General features: G+C 38.2%; 1 protein-coding gene across 4 annotated transcripts in view; it reads left to right on the top strand.

The window, feature by feature from the left end:
• The window catches only part of sphkap (SPHK1 interactor, AKAP domain containing), a 119823-nt gene that overhangs the window by 72113 nt on the left and 25871 nt on the right, over positions 1–21839 (top strand). For 3 of the 4 annotated variants that reach the window (XM_008425400.2, XM_008425398.2, XM_008425401.2), the window contains exons 3-4: positions 7878–7980; positions 10053–10163. In XM_008425400.2, the coding sequence (XP_008423622.1) occupies positions 7878–7980; positions 10053–10163 (214 nt within the window). Of the gene's footprint in view, positions 1–2968; positions 3332–7877; positions 7981–10052; positions 10164–21839 lie in introns of those variants that run through there. The other variant, XM_008425399.2, reaches the window with a different exon arrangement.

The following is a 21839-nucleotide window of genomic DNA, read 5'->3' as shown; positions in this document are numbered from 1 at the left end:
AAAATGCATCATCATTTGTGACACTTAACATTAAATAATTAGTATTCTGCACCACCACTGTTGAACATATTACATACATTTGTTCAGAAGCAATATATTCAGATTCCATACCTCAGTCCCAGAATTTGGATACAGGGATTGAAGTTGTCTGATATTAGTTTCAAGGTCTTCATCAGTCACTGCAGCCAGCCTTCCCCTTATTGGTACACCAAGTGCTTTGGACTTCTTATAAAGAAATGATGCTGAGCATCCCAAGATGYTTGCCATCCTSTTGACCGYGTGTCCTTGGGCCAGAAGAAAGTCGATCTGTTCTCTTGTAATATGAATAGTCGGTCTCCCTCGACCACCTAAAATAGAATCATATTCAAACGCCTCAGCATAATGTTTACATTATACATCTGTTTTCCTCTATCTGTCTACCCTCTACGTATCCCTTTGTCTCCTAATGGTGACAATGCATTTCACACAATGTATAAACTTATTTTGGCATACATAATTTCCTGTTGCATGAAGACTAAGCTTTAAACTTTTATAGACGCTGGAAAGCCAATTAAAGCGTGAATCACAAAACCGGAGGTACGCTTTTATTTTCAGAGGAGCTAAAGGAGGGCGCTATAATGCCTGGTGCCGTCTAGCATGTCAAAATCGAGAGCTGACTGGCTTTATTATCATTTCCGAAGAGGCAGACAGCTTTATCACAGTATAAATGTGACCTTGAGTACCGCTCTAAACCCTCTTTTTACCAGATCACACAGATAAGTTTGTAAATATAGACAGAGGCACTGCTGCAGATTACAAACAGTTTATTGAATTCACAAAGTTGAGCAAAAATAAATAGTCACTTTATTTTATTTACCAAATGACCACTCTAAAAGTGGGAGTCTATGCTGGTCCTGAGATCCTTAAAGCTGAAGAATATTTAAAACCTGATTAAATAAAATTAGACGGTTAGGGGGAGGAATAATAAAGAAAACACAAATACAACTAAATACACCCGAGTGTTCCCCAACAAAAGCACACTCACAACAATTCCTGGTGAATACAAAGAAAAGGAAAAAACTCCCCTTCCACTAGTCTCAATCTAAATAAAACAGCCTAGGACCCAGGGACAGCWTAGGTCCCAGTTTAAAACAAGCCAGGAGGCCACAATAGAAACTCCCTTTCCCTAAACAACAGCAACACAAGGAAAGTTCTTTTAAATCAACAATAACCATCTAAGGTAACAAAAGTAAAACAAAGAAATGAAATTGAAACAAATCAAAAACTGAAACAGTAGCAGGCCAACCTACACACAAAAGAAATCAAGTTAGACAAGAACATTAAGCAGCCAGAAAAATAAGAAACGGTTCGTACCTTCTCTAAAGTGAAACCAGTAAATGGCGCTCGACGTCACTAAGTGCGTTTCCTATAACCATCAATGGCGGAATCAGACATCAATTCTAAACCCACCTCACGATCAATGTTAAACATACCTTTGTACGAGTCATCAGCCTGCATCTGATCTCCTCAGCGATCTACYCGCTTTTAAATGTAGATGCCGATTACCTGTCTCCCTAACAAGCCAGCTGCGCTCCGCCACAGCGTCTTCCATATATGGGCAAGAGGAAGAGGGCGCAGCAGCACACCTTCGGGCGGGACAATATGCCCCGGCTACATAAAAACCACATCTRGTTATTACCTGAACTGGCCCGAGCTGCGGAATATCCCCCAGTTCCAGCTTGGAYATGGGTCGACAGTAGCACCTTCAGCTCTTCTAAGCCGTTTTTCAGGGCATTGTGTGTGTCGGCAGAAAGTAAATCAGAAATTCTTAGCAAATTTCTTAAGCATTCCTCAAGTACACGATTTTCCCGCTCTCCGTATATCCCATACTGAAGAGCTCTTTCTATATTGTGGCATTTTCTTACAATTTTGTCCAAAACTGCCAGCGCCATTGAATGTTCAGGCAATTGTTTGGACAGCTCAGTACAGACAAAGAGGGGCTTACACGCAATGTCTTACTTCAGATATCTAAAATTGTAATTCTGACTAGTCATAATTACGTTYSAGATATCTTAAATTAYAWTWACGGATKTCTGACCCTTCCAATGACGAATCCGGYGACGTCATTGGGGATATCTHGAAAGGAATTTTGACTAGTCAAAATGTAATTGAAGATATCTTGAATTATTATTCTTACTAGTCAGAATGTAAATAMAGATATCTTAAATTACCATTCYGGATAGTCAAAATGTAGTTTTGTCTAGTCAAAATGCATTTTTAGATATCTGGAATCTAATTACGGATAGTCAAACGAAACCGAATTTATGTTAAAACGGCTTGCCATACACCCTAATCTTTTTGTTATCTTCACAGCTTCTCTGTTAGAGTCAAGTCAGGATTGTGGTTGGGTCACTTCTTTTATTTCAGGTTTTATAAAGCTTTAAGCTGATGATTGAGATTTCATCTGGTACCTTAAGGATGACAAGACAAGGTTGTTATATGAAATGTCTTTTTTTCTTCCCTTTCTGCTTTTTATTAGGAGTAGAGGCTTTGTCACGCTGTGAGTGAGAGAGGGGCTGCTGCAAATTAAGGCTATGGACTTCGACTTGTTTGGTTTCTAGTGTTTGATGGTTCTTAGCTTTTTTCTGTATATTTGAGTAAATTCTCTAAATGTATGTGTTTAGCAGCTCTTATTCTGTTGGGAGTATCTTCCTTGCTAACATCCACACTAAAGAGTGTTGTCAGACTTCGAATTGCTCGTGGTTCATTTTGGACATCGAGCAGAAACTCAGTTGTTTCCAATCGAATATGATAGTTGCGAAAAAATCTAAACATGGGAGAAAAAAAATGTTTGTTTTAAACTGATTGGTGTTATTCATCACATGTCATATTCGAGGACTAATCAGACCTAAGGGTCTGACATTAGAATCTCTCCTGCTATGAATTCACTCCGCGCTGGATCCCATCACAGCCTCTTGTTTCTACACATGCGCGGGTTTCATTTGGCGCGCGTCCTTCCCTGCGTCGTGCAGCTCATTAGGTTTCATCGACGCGGAGCTGCTGCACTTTCGCTCTGCGGACAGACGCGCAGGACGGGCAGTGTGTTGCTGCTGCTGCTGCTACTGTCACCACGGCTCTAAAATCAGCCCAGTTTTCTTTCCAATCGCGCTGGAACAGTCTGGCATTCCTTCGGTGCTCCACCGGAGGATGCGCATCTGGATCGGAGAGAGTGCTGAGGTTCTCCCCGTCTTTCATCCCGCGCAGAGGAAGTTATACCATCGGTTGAGCGCAAGCACTTGGGGTATTTTTTGGAGAAAATGGCAGGCGCAAAGTGCCTTCTGAAAACACCGAGGTAAGGCACTTCCTCTTATCCCTCATAATATTACATGATCATCTAATTTACCAGGCCAAAATAATTAAGCATAATTGTGATTTTAGTGTTGTGTCTGTGTCACAACTTTACTGTTTTTATGTATTTTTTTTTCTTATGATCCACTACGGGCCATTTAGATGCTTTTATTAAAGTGGAAAATAAAGTTTGCCATCTTATGTAGGACGTCACATTGGATGTATTGGATGTAGTGAGAGAGAAGTGATCATGAGGCACAACTAAAGTGCTGTCACCTGTCAGCGTTGCGCCCTGTGTGTCCGCTGAACTGAGAGGACGAGATCGGTGGCAACAGTCACGTTTAATCATTTGCAAATACAAAGTGATGCAGATTAAAACTGAAATAAGGCCATCTTTTTTCTTTTTTTTTTGCGAAATATTGTGTCCAGCGCCAAAAGTTCTCATTTCCTGGGATCAGGTGCCGTGCTTCTCGTTTCTTTTACGTGGTATGGTGAAGAAGTGAGCTCAAAAAAATTTCTCCGGCGGACTAGGCCTTCAGAATGTCAGGAGTTAATTTGTGTCCTCTGTCTGAGCGGGTAGCTGGAGCCCACGGAGCAGAAGAGTGCATCGAGCTGTCACTCTTCACCGCGTCGTGATGGAGAGGTTGGTTTTGAAGCGCAAAGACTGGAGAGGAGATCGAGCGTGACTAATATACTTCACTGATCTTCAGTTGTCAGCTAAAAATGACATATTGACGAGCTTCGTGAAGACCAGTTTGGGATATTTTTTTTTTTAGCACACACATGATTTATTTCATTAATTGTTTATTTGCTCTGCGTTACTGGATTTCTACGAGCATCCGGGAAATTCACCGCCACTGTTTGGATGGTTGTTTTGATGCGCCTTTTGCAGATCCAGAAGACTATTTAAAGCACATGAAATGCACTTATTGAAAGTATATATACATATGTGATTTACTGTCTAAAGGGCAGAACCGTTTGCATATCCATATTGACAAATTGCAGTATATGATCCATGGGGGCTTCCGAAGGAAGATCCTTTTTGATTTGCTTTGAAATATGTCAATTATGTAAAAAGAAAAACAGATGTTCCTGCTTAAATATGCATGCCCAGCCTCTTCATTTTCTAAACTGATCCTCATTAATGCTCTTGCAGATAAGCTCTGGGTTGGCTTATCTCAGTAAAAGCATGAACAGGATAATGACGCCTTCCTTTGAGTTTTCACTTGTATTTGTTTTCAATCACAGGAACCCTCTCTTTTATGTAGTTGAGTAATACTGGGGGATTTTTACCACATGAAGTTGATCCATATAGTGGGGCCCAGCGGCCATTTGTGGCCCTTGAAATGATTTTGATCAACCCCCTGACTAAAAGTCAAGAATGATACAAATTTGACCAGCAAAGCAGAATCCAACTGACGACCCCCCAGGGATGTTGAAATTGTGTTTTTCTTTTAATAAGGCAGCAGTCCGAAGTGTTCTTAATGTTTTGGATCTTTAAGGGTTTATTGATTTCTTAAAAATGTTGCTTATTACCAAGCAGGTAAAACACACAAAAAAAGGGAAAAAAATCACAATAAATAAATTAGTGCATTTTTAATTGAATGAATTGTGTTTATGCGTGCCAGTTTTGGCCCCAGGGGTGGAAAGGTTGTGATATGTGATATGTGACACTGTGATATGTTGTTTCCTTGTATCTTTATGTTTATCTTTATGTTTCGCAATACTGATCAAACAAACTGTTATAGTTTAAACAATGAAGCCGGTTTAATAATTTGCATACTTTTTCATAGAGTTTAATTTATATTTCTGACATAATTGATTTAAGTTTAATAGCTAATTCACTTTAATAGTTGAATAGGTTATGTGTTTGAAATGTTCAATAATAAATCAATCCTCAGAACATCTTCAGACATTAAGCATTGTGTCTTCTGATGTAAGCGTTCAACAGAAGAGCTGCTACATCTGTACACAGACTCCTGAGAATTAGGAGACTGGTGTGGGTCTAATGGACCTCAGAAAAAAAACTAGTAAAAAAAGACAAGTTTTGCTGGAAATATGTAACACAAAACCCAATATATAGTTGAAGAATATAGTGATTTTTTTGGGTGTGATATATATGTTTATTCATATTTCAGCTCATGATAGATTTTGTTAAAGGAAATTGGACTAATCCAATGAAATCTTCCAGGCCCTTCCCTCACCTTTGACCAAAGTTATCAGATTTTGTCATTTGAGCAGATCGGAATTGGAGGGAAATGAGTGACAATAGACAAACCACCAAAACGTAAGGGATGCGCAAAACAGCTGTGAGAAATGAAGACTAAGAAGCATGCAAGTAGACAGAAAAATGTGTCAAAATAATCAGTACGTTTGCTGTCGGCATCACAACTTCAGGTTCAGGGCTGGAGAAAGAGGCAGGATTTGGGGGATTCTTCGTTGTCGGAGGAGAAGAGAGAGACGTTACGTAGGTACAGATTGCAAAAGACATCATGTTAGATAGAGTGAGCCTGGTAAGCAGTAGCTGAAATGCTCCTGTAGAGGGACAGTTCATGTAAGGAAGAGAGAGGGCTGGTGTGTGTGAGAGTGAAGGGAGGGGGTGGGGGATTAACACACAATCAGAAAGTCATGACACAGAAATGATAATGGCTCTTAAAATGAGCTGCTTTAGGATGGATGCTAAAATATATATCTATTAATAAATGGTCAATGAAAACAGAAAATGTAAAAAAGAAAAAGAAGAAAGTTAAATCAGTTAGAGTTAATGCAATTTAAAAGTGATGAAAACAATTAGAGACTCGTCTTCATTAAGGGTACTTGTGGTCAAAAGTGTGGAAATGCTGAAATGACTATGACACTTATTTTATTCGTACTTAAAACACGCATAGAAATTGTCTTCAAACAATTTGATATGAGTAGATTTGGTGTCCAAGTTAGTGTTATTTTAAGCTGCCACAAAGTTACAGTTTGCAGTTGTTACAAATACAGTTATCTTGTAATATCAGTTAAACATTGCTTTGTTGGCATGGGGTGATTTATTATTGAGATCCAGATAAATAACACTGGTGAAATACATTGTTTCCAGATTTTAAGGTGTGACTTTGATGAGCTTTTCATTTTGCATCAATATGCTCTGTGTGACTATGGGTATAATGGTGTATTTTTATCAACAGTATATTTCATAAAACAGTGAAAAGACATCCCTGGTAGTGTTTTGTTGACATCCGCTTTCACTTCAAGATGGAAATTGTGACACTGTGGCCGTTTGTCCCAAGATGAGATTCTCTGAGGAGTGAAAGAGCATATCAGTTTTTTAACATGGTTACTCTCTTCACCGCAGGCTGCTGTGCTTTGCTTTATTTTAACAGGCCAAGAATGCTAGCACCATGTTTTTTGTTTTTTTTTTTGGTTGCAGTGCAACCCTGGTATTTGAATATTTGAATATTTATCTGTTATTGAACATTAAATTTACAAGCTAAGTTCAGTTTTATAGCCTACAATCTCATTTTAGATTTGATGAGGTGGAGACTCTGTCAACTCTCTGCAAAAACATAACTGCAGTTCACTGTGGCCTGAGGGTGGCTTTACCCAGGCCTGCACTGAAGCAACGCGTATGGAGCAGGCACATGTATTACCCATGGCATCTCGTGAATTATAAATCTTAAAATGCCATTGACATCCTAAGAATATAAGTAGTTGCTCAATAAATTAACAAGGAAGTGTGTTCAGCACATTTTGCTGAATAAACTATGAAATTCCAAGTCATTTTTAATTGTCATAGTTTTCTACATGACTACGTGAAATATTTATTATGGCTGAACAAAGGAAATTCAGGAAAACACGTAAAACTGCTGATGAATAATGCAGTCGGTTAGAATTTGTCCTTTTTTTTCATTGTCTTTTTTTTTCTTTTCTTTTATCAGTGTCACCACTATGCTTTATGTGTTTTAGCATCTCACACACTAAACACACACAACCAGTGTGGGCATTGAAGGCAGTGAAAGTCAATGCAACAGGCCACATATTGTATTTCTATGGACAATTTCTATGTATTGCCTTGGAGATGTAATATAGACATTTCCCCATCTATTCTATTCTATTCTATTCTATTCTATTCTATTCTATTCTATTCTATTCTATTCTATTCTATTCTATTCTATTCTATTCTATTCTATTCTATCAAGTATTGCATGTTTGGTGGAAAGTCTTACTGTGAGTTTTTTGTTATTATGACTTTATTACAGGTGAACTCTAAACTCCAAGCATTGTCTTTTGATTGCTGCATTGCAAAAATAAGTGACATTTGGCATAATATCAGCATGAAATGTTGAAATGGTTATCCTGACTTGCTATAGATGCTTAGTTGTTTTAGCAGCAGAGGCTGCAGCTTCTGAACATGAGCAAGTGAAATGTGATGGGCTGCTCTAGTCAGAGCGGGGACCGCCACGCATCACTGACTCGAGATTTTCGAAGCGAGATTTTTGAGCACCTGGTGGAAATTTGCTCTGACAAAGTCGATTCTGTGCCCTTCTGTCTTTTGCTTTTTCCAGTAACTTCCAGTCGTCTGCCATGTTTGAAGGATCCGAGTCTGGTGAGGTGGACGGAGGCAGGACAGAAAGCACGGTCGCTTCATCCATCAGCGCCTGCAAGAAGGTGAGAACAGGGAACTCTGTCTCGTGCGCTTGGATCAGGACAAGTCCCCGACTCTCTGTCTGCTCTTCAACATCTTTGTTTTCTCACCTCTGGGTCGAATTTGTCTTTCCATTGACTTGTGTTTGTGCGCTTCAAGCTGTGCAGGAGATATTAATTTCCTCCCCTCGGGTGTCAGTGACGCCCCGAGGTTGTGTAATAAGAGTAACAGTCAGGTCCTCACCTCCCTCCAGGAGATTTATCGTCACCCAGTGGAAGAGAGGGAGACGGTGTGGGAAACGGCTCAGATGCGTGAGCAGAGATGCTCCTGGAATGAATTTCCTTTCAACTTGTCTGTAGGTCTACTTTTAATGTGCCTGACCCTGCCCTGTGTGGACCACTGAGTGTTCCTCATTAGCCCCCCTGCTCATGATCATTACTGTCTTCCACTCGACGGTCCTGTAGAGACAAAAAGCCGTTTCTTTGATGTAATTGGTCCTCCGGCTCCAGCACCAACAGCCTTAAGCATTATCCCTCCCAGAGAGATCAGCTAAGCAAATACGTCACAATTACCTGGCTGAAGGCCTAAACAGATGGTCTATTCCAGTGGGGGCAAGCATGAGGGGGCACGAGATGTCACTAAAAATACACATGGAGAATGAGCAGTGCACATGTAGGTGTCATATGTCAAAATAATTGCGCAGGTTTCATATTTTAAGGATAATTTTACTGGCTGTAATGTGCTTTGTATGCTGTGAAAGAGTTTCTGAGGACAAAACTTGGTCTTTCTCGTGATCACCCCTCGTCAATGTAAGACGGAGTAAGTTCGTTTAATTTCAGCATGTTAGGCTGTCAACACGACAACTTCTCTAACAGGTATAAGGTACGGTGTGTGAGAAAGAGAACAAAAGCAGCTGTCTGCCCTGCAGGTTTTAAGAACATTTTCCTTTTGTAACTACAGTTTGTTTGCTTTTATCTGACAAATTATGAGTCCTACGATGCAGAACATAAAATCATCCTAGGTTGATTTTATGACTCGTTTCATTGCTTTTAGCTAATTATATTTTTAAGAACTATTAATAATAAACTAGTTTTTACTGCCCATGTGAAATAAAAATTCAACAAAAAAATAAAATCTGTTAACAATAAAATGTTTATTGCAAAGAAAAGCAATTGTTTCCAAAAAGCAACTTATTTCAAGTTGGATGTTATTTTCCTATACATATATTTTTTTTCTGAAATAGTGTGACATTTTGCAACATTGGTATCTATAGGTAAATAAAATATTAGATATTAATATTTTATTGTAAGATCGTTCCAACATTAATAAAAGCTGTTTAAAGCAGATTTCAAGGGAAAAATATTGATTTTATATTAAATTGTTTTACTGTTCAAAAGCCTTAGGAAACCTTGCTGTATTGGCAGGAAAGGTGACACCGTGTGAGATTAGCACACTTAGCATTAATATGATATTAAGTGTATTATCTGAAGAGTTAGTAGACCCCTAATTTACCTAATATTGTAAAGAAGTCAACATATCCTTATAGCATGCCCTCTGCAGACAAAAACGGACGCTATAAAAGCGCAAAAATGACCAACCTTGCTGTAAATGTTCAGCTTCCTGTTGTCTGCTCAGGTCTAACTCCTCAGTCTGGTTACCTGAATGAAACGTAGACGTGCGTCCTAGAATAATACGGATTTCTTACGCCATTTGTGCTTCCTTTCAAATCATTTTAAACAACTCACTTATATAAGAAGTAGCCTGAGTCTCAGAAACAATTTTTTACATCAAAGTAGGTGTTATCAATGTGATTTGTCAGGACTGGCTATGTTGTGTTTAAAGATTAAGAAAAGATTGTATTTTTAATTTGCGGCCGAGCGATCAGAGCTGGTTAAGCATAAAATGATTTTTGTTGGCAGAGGATTTCTTGGTGCAAATACAATAAATATTTAAAACATACTGAACTTCATGAACTCACGTTTTAAAAGAAGAAGACTGATGGATGAAATTAACAAAAAGATGGCTCAAAGCCTGTCCTCCTTTTTTGCGTTGTGTTGTGTTCGTGCGTCGCTGACCCCGCGTTTACGTCCTGCAGGTTCTGTGCAGCAATAGCGTCCTGGACTCATCCGAGTACTGGCTGAAGAACGAGAAGACTCTGTGCAGACTGAGCTTGCTGGATGATGATGCAGATAGCAGCTGCACCCTGGTGAGTAGCATACTGCAATCGAAGAAGCATGCACATCGTTTTGGCAACACAGCCGGGCCGTGTCACGTCTACTTGTCTTTAAGCTGTGGGAGGTATGCTGGTGGCCATAAAGGATGGCAAGGAAACAGTTTGAAATTCCTGGCAAAAAACACAATAAGTGATGACATGTAAAAAAAAAAAAAACTCTGCTCGGTGTGCTGTCACTAAATGGCGTCTGGACACGAAGATGGTTAAAAAAAAAATAGAGTGGTTCTTACAGCAGGACGCTGGTGGTTCCTTGCTGCTATTTAGCTGAAAGCTTTGGCTCATGGGATTTAATGTGGTTCAAACCTCATTCTGCTGACAGAGCAGATGACCACTGCAATGGCTGCAATTGCACAACTTTTATTACCCTGTAAGATTTAGCTTTCTTTGGGAAATGTCTAGTTAAGGACATTCCCATTTCTCTTCTTTTTTTTTTTTTTTACTATTCTCATTCTTGGCTGGAAAGGTTCTTCTGAGCTGAAACAGAAATGCAATAAACAGGTTTATGGTTATAACAGTCTGCATATTTGTCTTTCAGAAGACATAATGACGTAGGAAAATAACGTTTTGGAATGACATTTGTAGCATGCTTGATTTAATCACATGAGCCAGTCTGTCACAGATTTTTGGTTTGTGGACTACAACAGCGTCTGTGGGTTTCCTGGGAAAAGTATTTATCTCTCAAAATGAATTTCATACTCCATTCATATACACAATGGATATGGGCATGTGCCGACACTGAGAAGTATGCAGACACCTTTATAATATTAATACAACTGTTTTACATGTTTTTTGTTACATTTGAGATACAGGAAAAGTGTCTTTTTTTTTTAAATGGGGTCTGTGATTATCGGCAGTCAGTATCTTATCTCCTGTAGGTAGTAGTCAAACCAGCCTTTTTAAAATTAACTTGCGTAAAAATGATACAATCCAAATAAACTTGAATTGCCTTGTTTAGGAGCCTAGTCAATGCTAAAGCTTATTTCAGAGCAGATTTCAGCCAGCTAAAATAACTTCAGTCATAGCTATTGATGCGAATACATTTCCCTTTGCAGTGCTACATGGACTGAGTAATGTAATATGATTGGCAACAGACTGTAGCCATTGTTCCTAATTGATGGCTCCTCATAGTAAGAGCCATAGGCATCTACCTAAACAACGGAACTGCACAAAAGTAAATCAGTGTAAAAGTTTCTGACATCGTCTTTTGAGACTTCTAAGGTTAAGATTATAAGAGGATATTTCTTCCAAGATAATTGCTCTCAAACTTTATGCTTAATTGATCCATTAAAAGTAAGCGGAGCGGAGATCTTTCTGGCTGCTGTAGTTACGGTACTAACTTTTGTTTAAATGATAACTATTTCACACTGATACGCTTAAAAAAAGCCGAGCCATTCCTATAGAATAAAGCTGTTTACACTGAAAAGCTTTTATATTTTTAAAACTACAAGTGAGAACAGAGATCCTCAAATCCACTGTTCAAGATCTGCTGTCCTGCAACTTTTAGATGTATTCCTGGTCTAAAACACCTGAATAAAATGACTGAATCCCAACTCAGTGTTCAGTATCTATTTGCCATCTATTGAATCTTTGGACAAATTTTGAATAAATAATTATGAAGTAATGTAAATGTTGCTTGCAAATGATAGAGCTTTTCGCATCTTGCCACAAAATGTTCTCACTACTCTGCTCACAGCTTACAGGCTCATTTCTGCATCCATTAACAATTTAGTTTTTAATCAGTGTTTGTAGTTTATCGAGCCATTTGCAAAATCTTCATCCATCCCTGTGGCTTAGTTTTCACATTTCTCTTGCATGTTTAGTTTTTGGTACTTAAGAACTGCTGTTAGTTTTAAGAAGATCCATGCAGACTCAGCTCTCTCCTCATCTTGATGTGTCATCTTTAATAACTTATTTTAAATGGCAAGTTAAGCATTAAAAACACTCAGGATTCTCTCACTGTTGATGTACCACTGTTTTCAAGTTTGCTGTGTTATGACAATTCATAAAATTGTCATAAAATGTGAAATTGTTTCATGTAAACACATGAGCATGTTGTGTTTTTCCTGCATCAAATTCTTCATGGGTTTTCAGTTCAGAGTAGCTCTTTTACATTACTTGTTTTCTCAACTGCCTTTCAGAATGACATATTCACCTTTTATTGCAGTGACGACCTAATTTAAAGTCTGTATTTCAGTCCCACGAAGGTAAAATTGAAATTGTGCCATCAGCTGAAAAGTGATCTGGTCTTTTATCGTATTTAAACAAACAGCAAACATTTTTTGGGTCTGTAATATATAAACATACAGGAAAGAATTAATGGAGTTCATTCTTTACTTGTAGTCACATTTAGAGTTTGGAGTTTTGTCTCAATACTGATGAATTGTGTTAAAATAAAAGCATTGTAAATCGCAATGTGACAAATCTTTCCAGATGGGGTTCAAATAGCTCTGTTACGAGTTTTTTTTTTATTATTTGAATTATGTTCTGGTGATTGCGCTGCAGTTTTTGATGCAGGTGATATAAAATGATACTATCTTCTCAGAAGCTACAGGTGTGGGTGCTAGGCATGCTGCCCTCAAATTGTTTCAGTTCAGTCAGTCAAACATGGTCTTATTTAATCTTATTTGGATACTATTTTTACTAAAGTATTGGTTTTTTACTCAGCTTTCTTCTTTTAGCAATTTTATTGGGCTACATTTTTTGTACTCTGCCTACAAAGCACTTTGCTAAAATGTTCAATTTTAGGGTTGTGTTGTGGTGGTGCAGGGGTTAAGCACAACCCACATATGGAGGTCTTAGTCCTCGACGTGGCGGTCACAGGCTCGATTCCTGGCCTTAGTGACCTTTGCTGCAAGTCTTCCCCTGCTCTCATTACCTCCTTTCCTGTCAATTAACTATCAAATAAAGGCCACAAGAGCCTAAAAAATTTTTCATTTTCATGTTGAGTTAATGAAGACAAAATGTGTCAATGAAAAAGCTACTCTACGTCTAAATATAAAAAAAAAATGCAAGGATGGTAATCTTGTTTTTGCTTTGTTTTGACAAGAAGCACTCATGCCTAAATTCATATCCATTGTTGAACCCGTTTTTACTGTCTTTTTTTTTTCTTAGTTAATTCTGGCTTTCTGCTCAGCCTGTTTGTTGTTTTTGCTAAACGGCATACCTGCATTGTGTCAGTGATTATCCTCCCCCTGTGGATAAACCTGCCAGTTTTGATTTGTTCCCTGCCAGATCATCGACATTGCTAGTCACTGTATTGTATCCAGCCGCGCTTTGTTTCCGTATTCTTCAGTTCTGAATTCCTGCTCGGAAGCTCCTGCCAGGTAGCGCCTTTAGCTTAGTTTTAGTTCAATGAAAAGTTATTTTTTTCATCCTCCAGCCTGCCAACCTGCACTTGGGTTCTTGCACACAACCTTAACAAAGACATGCTTAGAAAAAAGGGGCACAGTGGAAACATTTTCAGCATTGCTTTGCAGCCTCATAGCTTGCAGCATCTGGTTTGACTTTAAACTCTGCAATGAAATAAAAACTTCTTAAGGGTTTAACACGTCTTTGTAGGTTAGTCTGAACTTTTGGGAGTAAAATAAGTTCTTGAAAATTATAGTGAATTATATTAGACTATTGCGAGGTGAGTAAAAATGTGTTTTTTTTTTAATAAAATCTCTCAACATTTTGGACTTTGGCGATTTACATCTTCTGAGTCAATTTTACAACCTGGAGAAAATAATGCAAGATGCAAGAAGAGAGGTTTTGTACAGAAGAATATTGCCTATTATTATGCAAATGTATTTTGTGACACATCATACCTTTATGTTGGGGTTAGTAGGGCCAACCATATTTTCAAACTAATTTTACAACTAAAAGGATTAAAAATTATGCTTACCCACAACAGAAAACTTTTTCTAAAAACAGAAAAAGATCTAATTTATTTTTGAAATAATTGTTTAAAAAAAACATTTTTGCCTATTTTATTTTTTCACAGCTATAGAAAAGAAATCTTAGAGCGAGGGCATCAGCCTTCACCCTAAGAAACTTTCTGAAACTCAACTTTGATCTCCTTGAGTTTCTCATTTGCACTTTCATTTAAAATGTGATGCATATCTTTTTGAACTCCATGGACTTTGTGCTCTTGACTGAATGTCAAGAGAAAATAAATCGTCTTGATTTCCACTTGACTTTATGTGTGAGTGTTTGTGATTAGATTCTGAGTAGTCCTGTTTCTGAACGACAATTTCTATCTCAGTCACGAGAACCTAACTCTGTTGATGCGGGTTTGACTGAACGACTAAAGGATTATAAGGTGTGGGTTAAGTTGCATCTTTAAGGTGGTTTCCTTCTTTTAGTGATGCCTACACTGTATGTGGTAATCTGTTTCTCAGGATGTTAGAATCCTAATTCCATCCATTCTAGCAGTTCAGGTTCATGATCACAATCAACTGTTTTTTGTTAATCAAATCTGTCCACTAATCTCACCCACTTCACTGATTGCTCTGTCTTAAATGGTGACTAGCAACTTTGAGCATAAAAGTAACCTGGTCCAGCAAGCTGGGAGATTTAGAAACTACCTAAAATATTTTGATTATTGTTGTAATCAATTCATTTATCAATTTATTCTGACAAGTAATTAATCGGATTTAAAAATGGCAGATTTTTAATTTATCCATTTAAGCGTATTTATATGATATTAGAGATGCAGATAAACAATCCAATGAAAACATTTTTTTTGCCTAAATGCAATAACATTCACTTAGTGCTGGGTCATTTGTAGCTAATGATGTTTCTGCAGCTGAAAAATATACCTCTAACACCAACATGTGAAAAGCTAAAACCCTTCTGCTTGACCTGTCATCAATGCAGTATATGTATAATCTGTTGACGAGTTTTTGAATCAACCAATTAGTAATTGGATAGCAAAATAACCAGATGAAGACAAAAATATGCCACTTGAGGAGATCTGGGTAGAACATTTTTACAAACAAAAGCTTTTAATTAATTGTTAACTGGAGTATACAGACTTTGTTTACAGAGAATAATAGCTGACTAAATTAATTGATGATCATTTCAATAGTCTATTCATCACAGTTAATGCAATTAATTGTTTTAGCCCTAGTTAAAAGCTGTGTTTGTATCATGCGTTGAAATAAACACGTTTATGCACAACACTGCTTCTCCTCTGTTTCATACAGAGAAACATTCACATGTGCTGTCAGACTTTAAGGCAGCACTTGACAACAACATGGTTGTGGACTCATTATGATTTAAGCTCCTGAGCTGCCATCAGCATGGATAAGTGACTGCTTTGAATGAATCTATGATCCAACGAGGCTAATTGGAGTGACCTACAAAACTACAGCTCTAAAGTTAACATCTAAGGTTTCTGCGCCTGGACACAGGCCTATAAAACGGTGACCAGATGACAGATGGATGTTAACTGATCACAGCAAGCAAAAAAAAACAAAACAAAAAAAAAACACATCAATTGTCTGATGTTTGCATTCAGCGAGAAGGTTGTATTTGACTGCAGGTAAATGTGGTCACAGTTAAATGTTTTTATTAACTTCTTTGACAGGAACATGGACGCGTTATACATTTTAATTAATGGTGACGAAGGCAACAAAGGCTTTTGGATAAGCTCCATCCCCTCATACATCCTTTATGTGTTAAGGCAGCACACCGTTCAGACAAAGGAAAGCAACAAGATGTGACGCTGACAATGACCTCTATCCATTTACTCAGATGTTTCCTCTCACATGTAAATCGTTCCACGGATGATGAGTTGTTTGTCTTTTCCGATCTTCTGTGCTAAAATACAAGCAAAGTAATGTCACAATAGAAAGAGTAAACACTTAGCCAACTTTTATGCCGTTAACCACAAACCGAAGCATCGCTTTTAATGTGTCGTGGGCTGAAACGGTCCACATTGTTCAGGAATAAATAAATGCCAATACATCACAAAAGTGTTTTGACATTTTTCCAATACTCCCTAAAAGATGCATCAAGTGTTTTCTAAATCGTCACCAAGGTAACAGAAATAGCAGTAGTTTAACTAAGAACACCAATTTCGCACTCTCATATCGCACTTTGAAAGTGTGAGCAGCTGCATGCTGAATTGAGTGGTGCCAAAACCCCCAGACACAAGCCTTGGTCTCAAAAGGCTCTGCTGCCGCTGAAAACCGTCTCACGATGACTTTATGTTGCAGAGAGAGGCACGAGTTGTTTGTATTATAAAGGTTAGGCATGTGAAATCCATATAAAAAAATTGGACAGCCCTTTAAATTTTGACTTTTTAAAAGGAGGATTCTCACTCCAGTCATGTGACGGTCAATCCATCTTTAGGACATCTGCCTGATTGATCTACAGCTTCATGGTTTTTCTCTGTATTTTATTTGTAAAGTTCAACCACTGATAAAAGATGTGTGTAAAGATCAACAAATAAGTTCTGAATTACAAAGTAAAAGTTCTTAGCTACTTAAATCAATAAAGCAAAAGTGCAATACATGCTTATTTCATATATTACAATAGCTGGCGCTATTTGGGCCACTAATTATTTTGTTTTAAGGCCATTTTTTCTTGTATATAAATGTGCTTAAATAAAAAGTTGTAGTTTTCTAATTATTTCTAGTTTGAGACCATAAAGTCATAGCTGAAAATTAGCATTTTATTGCCTTCACTCACCTTGACAATGGGTACCTATAACTGTACGTGGTGGTGGTGTTTTTTAAAGGAAACGAGGTCTTTTGAGACGTGAGGTACTAGATGCTAATTTTTGAGAAACTCTAAAATAGCTTAATCTGCCTGTCGTCTTCTTGGATACTTGGATACTGGATGTGAAAAGTCAAAAATATAAATAAATAAAGAAATACATAAACATGTGAGCTAAATAAAAGATAAAAGCCTAACAGTTTTTGAATTTCGGTTCATCACCTACCGCTGGCTGCATCATGTTGTCACTTTTGATCATTTGCTCATGTTTTAATGCATGAAGACACAGATAAGTGTCATATTACTGCGATAGTCACACTGAATTTCATCACACTGCTGAATGGTTTGACATGCTGAGTGTTTTGAAAGGGAACTTTGCTTTTCTTTTATTTGTGGGGGGTGAAATGGTGAGAGAACGTGTCTGGATTGGATTGTCGCTGGTGTTCCAAATGTTTCAGACATGTAGTGGGACAAAGAGACTTTTTAAAATCATTTTTAATAGTAAAAAAATGTTGTACAAAAATTTGATCCCTCTTATCTAAAACGACTCGACGTGCAAGTAAGTCTGCAGAGTGTCTGCCGTTCTCTCCCTTTTTGCTGCCGTCCTGCTTTGATCTGTGGGCCCCGTCTGGAGGAGAGCGAGTCATTTATCACTGGATTCAAACACTTCCTCCTTGGTTTGCGTTGTGCCCTGACCTGTCCTTTCGCAGTCCGCGCAGAGAGAGAACAGAATAAATATGCCACCATATTGCTGGATGAGCTCTGACTTAGTGCGGGAAATAACTCTAAATCAGCCAAACCTCTCAGCTTTTACCAAACTGTTCCACCCTTTCCTAAAAGGGTTTGGTTGCACGGTAAGCTAAAACGGATTTTCTTGCCGTTTTTGTTAATTGTATATATGATAGAAATTTGTTTACAAGTGGCAATTCTGCTCCTCGTTGTTTTGTTTCCTGGTTCACTGCAGGGTCCTGACGGCACATTGTTAAAGGGGAATGCTGAGTTTACATTGACATTTCTGTTTGAACAACTTCATGACATAAGCTTCACCGTGTGCAAGACCAGACCATGCAGAGCTCTGTGATTGGTCAGATGTTGTGGCCGTATTTTATACAGAAATGCACTCGGACAGCGATGTTGATGTTTTGCTTCAACTAGTCTGCTTCCACTATGGTTTTTCTGCAATAGGAAGTTGTATTTAACCAATGCAGTGAGAACTTATGTACATTTGAACAATTCTTTACTAAATAAATCTAAAGTCTTTTAGCAGAAAGTGTGGCAACTCTCCCCGTGATCATTTCATAAGAGCAAAACGGAGGATGCAGGAAGGGAGCAGGCATCCTTCCTGCATCGAGCCAAGCCAGGTGGAGCTTCATACGAGCCTCACCATGTGCTTCACCATGTGCTATCTTCATCTTCCCTTGCCTAGATAGAAGCAGAAATCATTATGAATAACTGCTTTGTATAGAAAATTGACTTTGAGTCAATTATGGCTCCAGAAAGCAGAATTGTGACATACAGTAAAATACCACCACCTCTAATTTCTTAATCTACATATGTAAAGAAACTGGTACTTCAGATCAAGTTTGGGTTAAATTTCACTGCTTGGGCTTTTTCAGGCTGGATTGGCTAGAATAACAGAAACAGTTCGAGAGACATCACTTAAACACAAACAGTGACTCTTTGTAGATACTCCGTATATGTAGTTCTGCTTACTTAAACAAGATTATTCAAGGTTTTTTATTCATTCAGTGGAATAAAGCATTTTTTTTATTTGGGAAATGGCCTTGTGTAGAACACGGCTCTATTCTAGGCCCGTAGATAATGTGACCAAATGAAGAAAATAACTTCAATTTTATGGGACAAGTAATGTCACCTTTTAAAAACCTCCTGTTCGTTAGCACTCTTGTCTGAAAATAAATTATTTTGTCTTAGGCTGATAACACGCAATAGGTCTGCGATAAACATGCATCTTGGCACGTCTTCAGATGTGTTAATGGCGCGTTAAAATTTATGCATTTCAAAGAGACTAAAATGACCCGAGGCCTGTTCATGACCTGCTGTAGACTATTTTCGTCAGAATCCTGGAGACTATTTTTTCCTCCCTTGCATGCACATGTTAGCATATTTCTGTCAAACTCCTTTCCTGACTCATGTATGATCCTGTAGACGTTTGTCAGCCCAGCAGAGTCACGCGTGTGCTCCCCAGAGATATTGCGGCACATATCTCCTATTTTCAACATTTTCCACGACACATTTGTATTATTCCTGTGGTGAGAAGAACCAGGGCGACATCAGCTATGTCGTTTTCTTCTTATCCTGGGGCTCCAAGCTGAGCAACTCTCAGGCAGCCAAATAGTGATTGTTCAAGCTTGTGTGCTGGATTCAGAATTAGAGAAAAAAACAAACACTTTTTCTAATTTTTATTTCTGGATTTGGGAATAATACTTTTCCAAAAAATGCTCTACTTTGTTCATGAACCTAAATACTTGTCAAGAAACAGAATTTGAGTTTCTGTTCTTATTCTCTGTGTTGATAACGCAGAATTTAAAAATAAGCCTCTTATTGATTTGCCTGTTCTGTTTCTGCAGCAGCGCCATGCGGCTTGTGTGTTGCTTTGCTAAATTAATATGACAGAATCACTGAACCTTGATGTTGTTTCCCCTAAAACCTCATTTGAATAAAATTAAACTTTAAAATGGATATAATTAAAATACCCAGGGCTCAACACAAGTCAAACTTGGATATAACTTAGGTTGCTCTAGAAAAAATGAAACAAGATTTTCTACAAAATCCCAGCATCAGAAGTTGGAATGAAAAACGAACGGAAATGCTCACAAGTCACTTTCTTCCAAGTCCAACTCCAGTCTCAAGTCCAAATCAAATGACTAAAATTAATATTTTGATATGGGATACATGCCTAAAGCACAAAATTATAGTAGGTAAAGATTTCTTCTGCGTAAGTCTAACTCACCACGTGAACATGACCCTCATCGGCTCTCTTAATATTGAACAGTCTATGTTTGGCCCAACACACGAGGACAGACATACTCTCTTGACTTAGTTTTTCCTCGGGGTCTACCTGTTCTGAACATAGAGATTTGTGATCTGTGTTTTCTGACCATATGTCTGTTTTTTTGTTGTTGTTGTTGTTTTTTTAAGTTAATCTTGCTTGTACAACTTTAAATCCCACTGCTCACCTTCATCATATTTTTAACTTGTCCACTGCTGCTCAGTTTTCTGCTGTTTTCAATCAGATCACTGAGCCGGTATGTAGTAAAACCGAGGAGCTCAGCTCATGGTTTTACTGTTCAGACAGACAGACCTTTGAACTCTGTCACTCCAATCAAAATCAGAAAGCCCAAAACTAACTCTGAATGACATGACACGATCAGTCAGGCGGGAATACATACTCCAGCTGCGGACTGCAGAACGGACCGGGGGCGTCTATTGGGCCGGTTTGGACATTTTGCCCCTCCCACTTTTATACCCTGGCCCAGTCTGCAGCTAAGACCTTTGTGACAGGAATTTGGTCAAGCTGAGTGCAAGAGCAAAGCTTTATGTTAGGAGAAAATAAAAGCAAATTCTGAATCTGGGAAGAAAGACGACGAGAGGGGCTATTATTTTGAAGAAATGAATGAATCTTTGTAATAATAATGGCTTAATAAAAGAGATTAATGTGTCAGAGCTGGATTTATTGATATTTATTATTATCAACATGTATGTGTTGCAAGATCTAACAAACATAAAAAAAGGAAATGATAAAAAGAAAAACACCACCACAAAGGAAATCTAAAACCCAAACAACCCCGGGAACTTGACAATAGCTCTTTTAATTTCACTCGGGTCGCAGCTGCACACTTCTGAGCGCCGCTGTTTGTTGTCTTCTCTGGAACATTTCTCATAATTGATTCACCTGCACCTAGACCTGCAGCATTTTATTACAGCAGCCTTGTTCAGCTGCTGGTATTTATTTCTAAGTTTTAGAATGACACAGAATGACAAAAACACTTGTACGAAAAAGAGCAAATGAAGTAAAAAAAGCCAATGATTAAAGAGGAGAAAAGCATCAGAGACAAAGAAGTAAGAGCAGCAGCTGTGTGTGGGAAGATCAGAGTATTAAGCAGAGAGGGGGAACGATGCTTTGATGGACAAAGGAAACTCAATGTTTGCAAAAGTTCGTTACTCTGATAACGTAAGGACACATTATATGTAGTAGCCGTAGCCCCGTCTGCAGAAGCTCTGAGTGCAGCACAGAGATTTACAGAACAAAAACTGTCTCCATGGAAGAAAGCCCAAATAGAATTTCATGCCCAAGTAAATTGGCGCAATCAGCAGAACACATACATCATTATTCCCAAAGCTCAGCTGTGGTCTTGAAATAGATAACACAATTACGGCATTGGGGTGACGACGTAGAGCAGGCAGAGATCAGTGAGGGTGTCACTTCATTTACGTTGGTTTGCAACATTTTGTCACGAGAGTGGATGCTGCAATTCAGGAGAACACTCGCGCTTCAATCGGCCAATACCGATGTCAATGCCGATATATTGTGCATCCCGAACGCACACATACTTTCACGTGCTTCTTACAGAGAACATCAGCCAGGCGATGTCAACATTCTCAACACCATGGTCTCCTTCTTAATCTGAAAAAAGAAAATATGAAAAGAATTTGTGGCATACTGACAAATTTAGACCAAATCATGTCCAAACCATTATTTTGCAAGAAGAAATCATTTCATACTCGAGGGGCAGTTCGTTATGTGTGTGCAATGCAGTGGTGGGAAGTACTTCGTTACTGTACTTAAGTACAATTTTCGTGTATCTGTACTTTACTTAAGTAGATTTAATAATGGATACTTTCTACTTTTACTCCACTACATTTTACMGTAAGTATCTGTACTTTCTACTTCACTACATTTCTACAAAACTGTCGCGTTACTCGTTA

The sequence above is a fragment of the Poecilia reticulata genome, linkage group LG13, assembly GCF_000633615.1.
Source record: "Poecilia reticulata strain Guanapo linkage group LG13, Guppy_female_1.0+MT, whole genome shotgun sequence".
In the NCBI taxonomy this organism is placed as follows: domain Eukaryota; kingdom Metazoa; phylum Chordata; class Actinopteri; order Cyprinodontiformes; family Poeciliidae; genus Poecilia; species Poecilia reticulata.
Note: the sequence above shows the minus strand (reverse complement) of the source record. Positions and strands in the feature narration are given on the sequence as shown.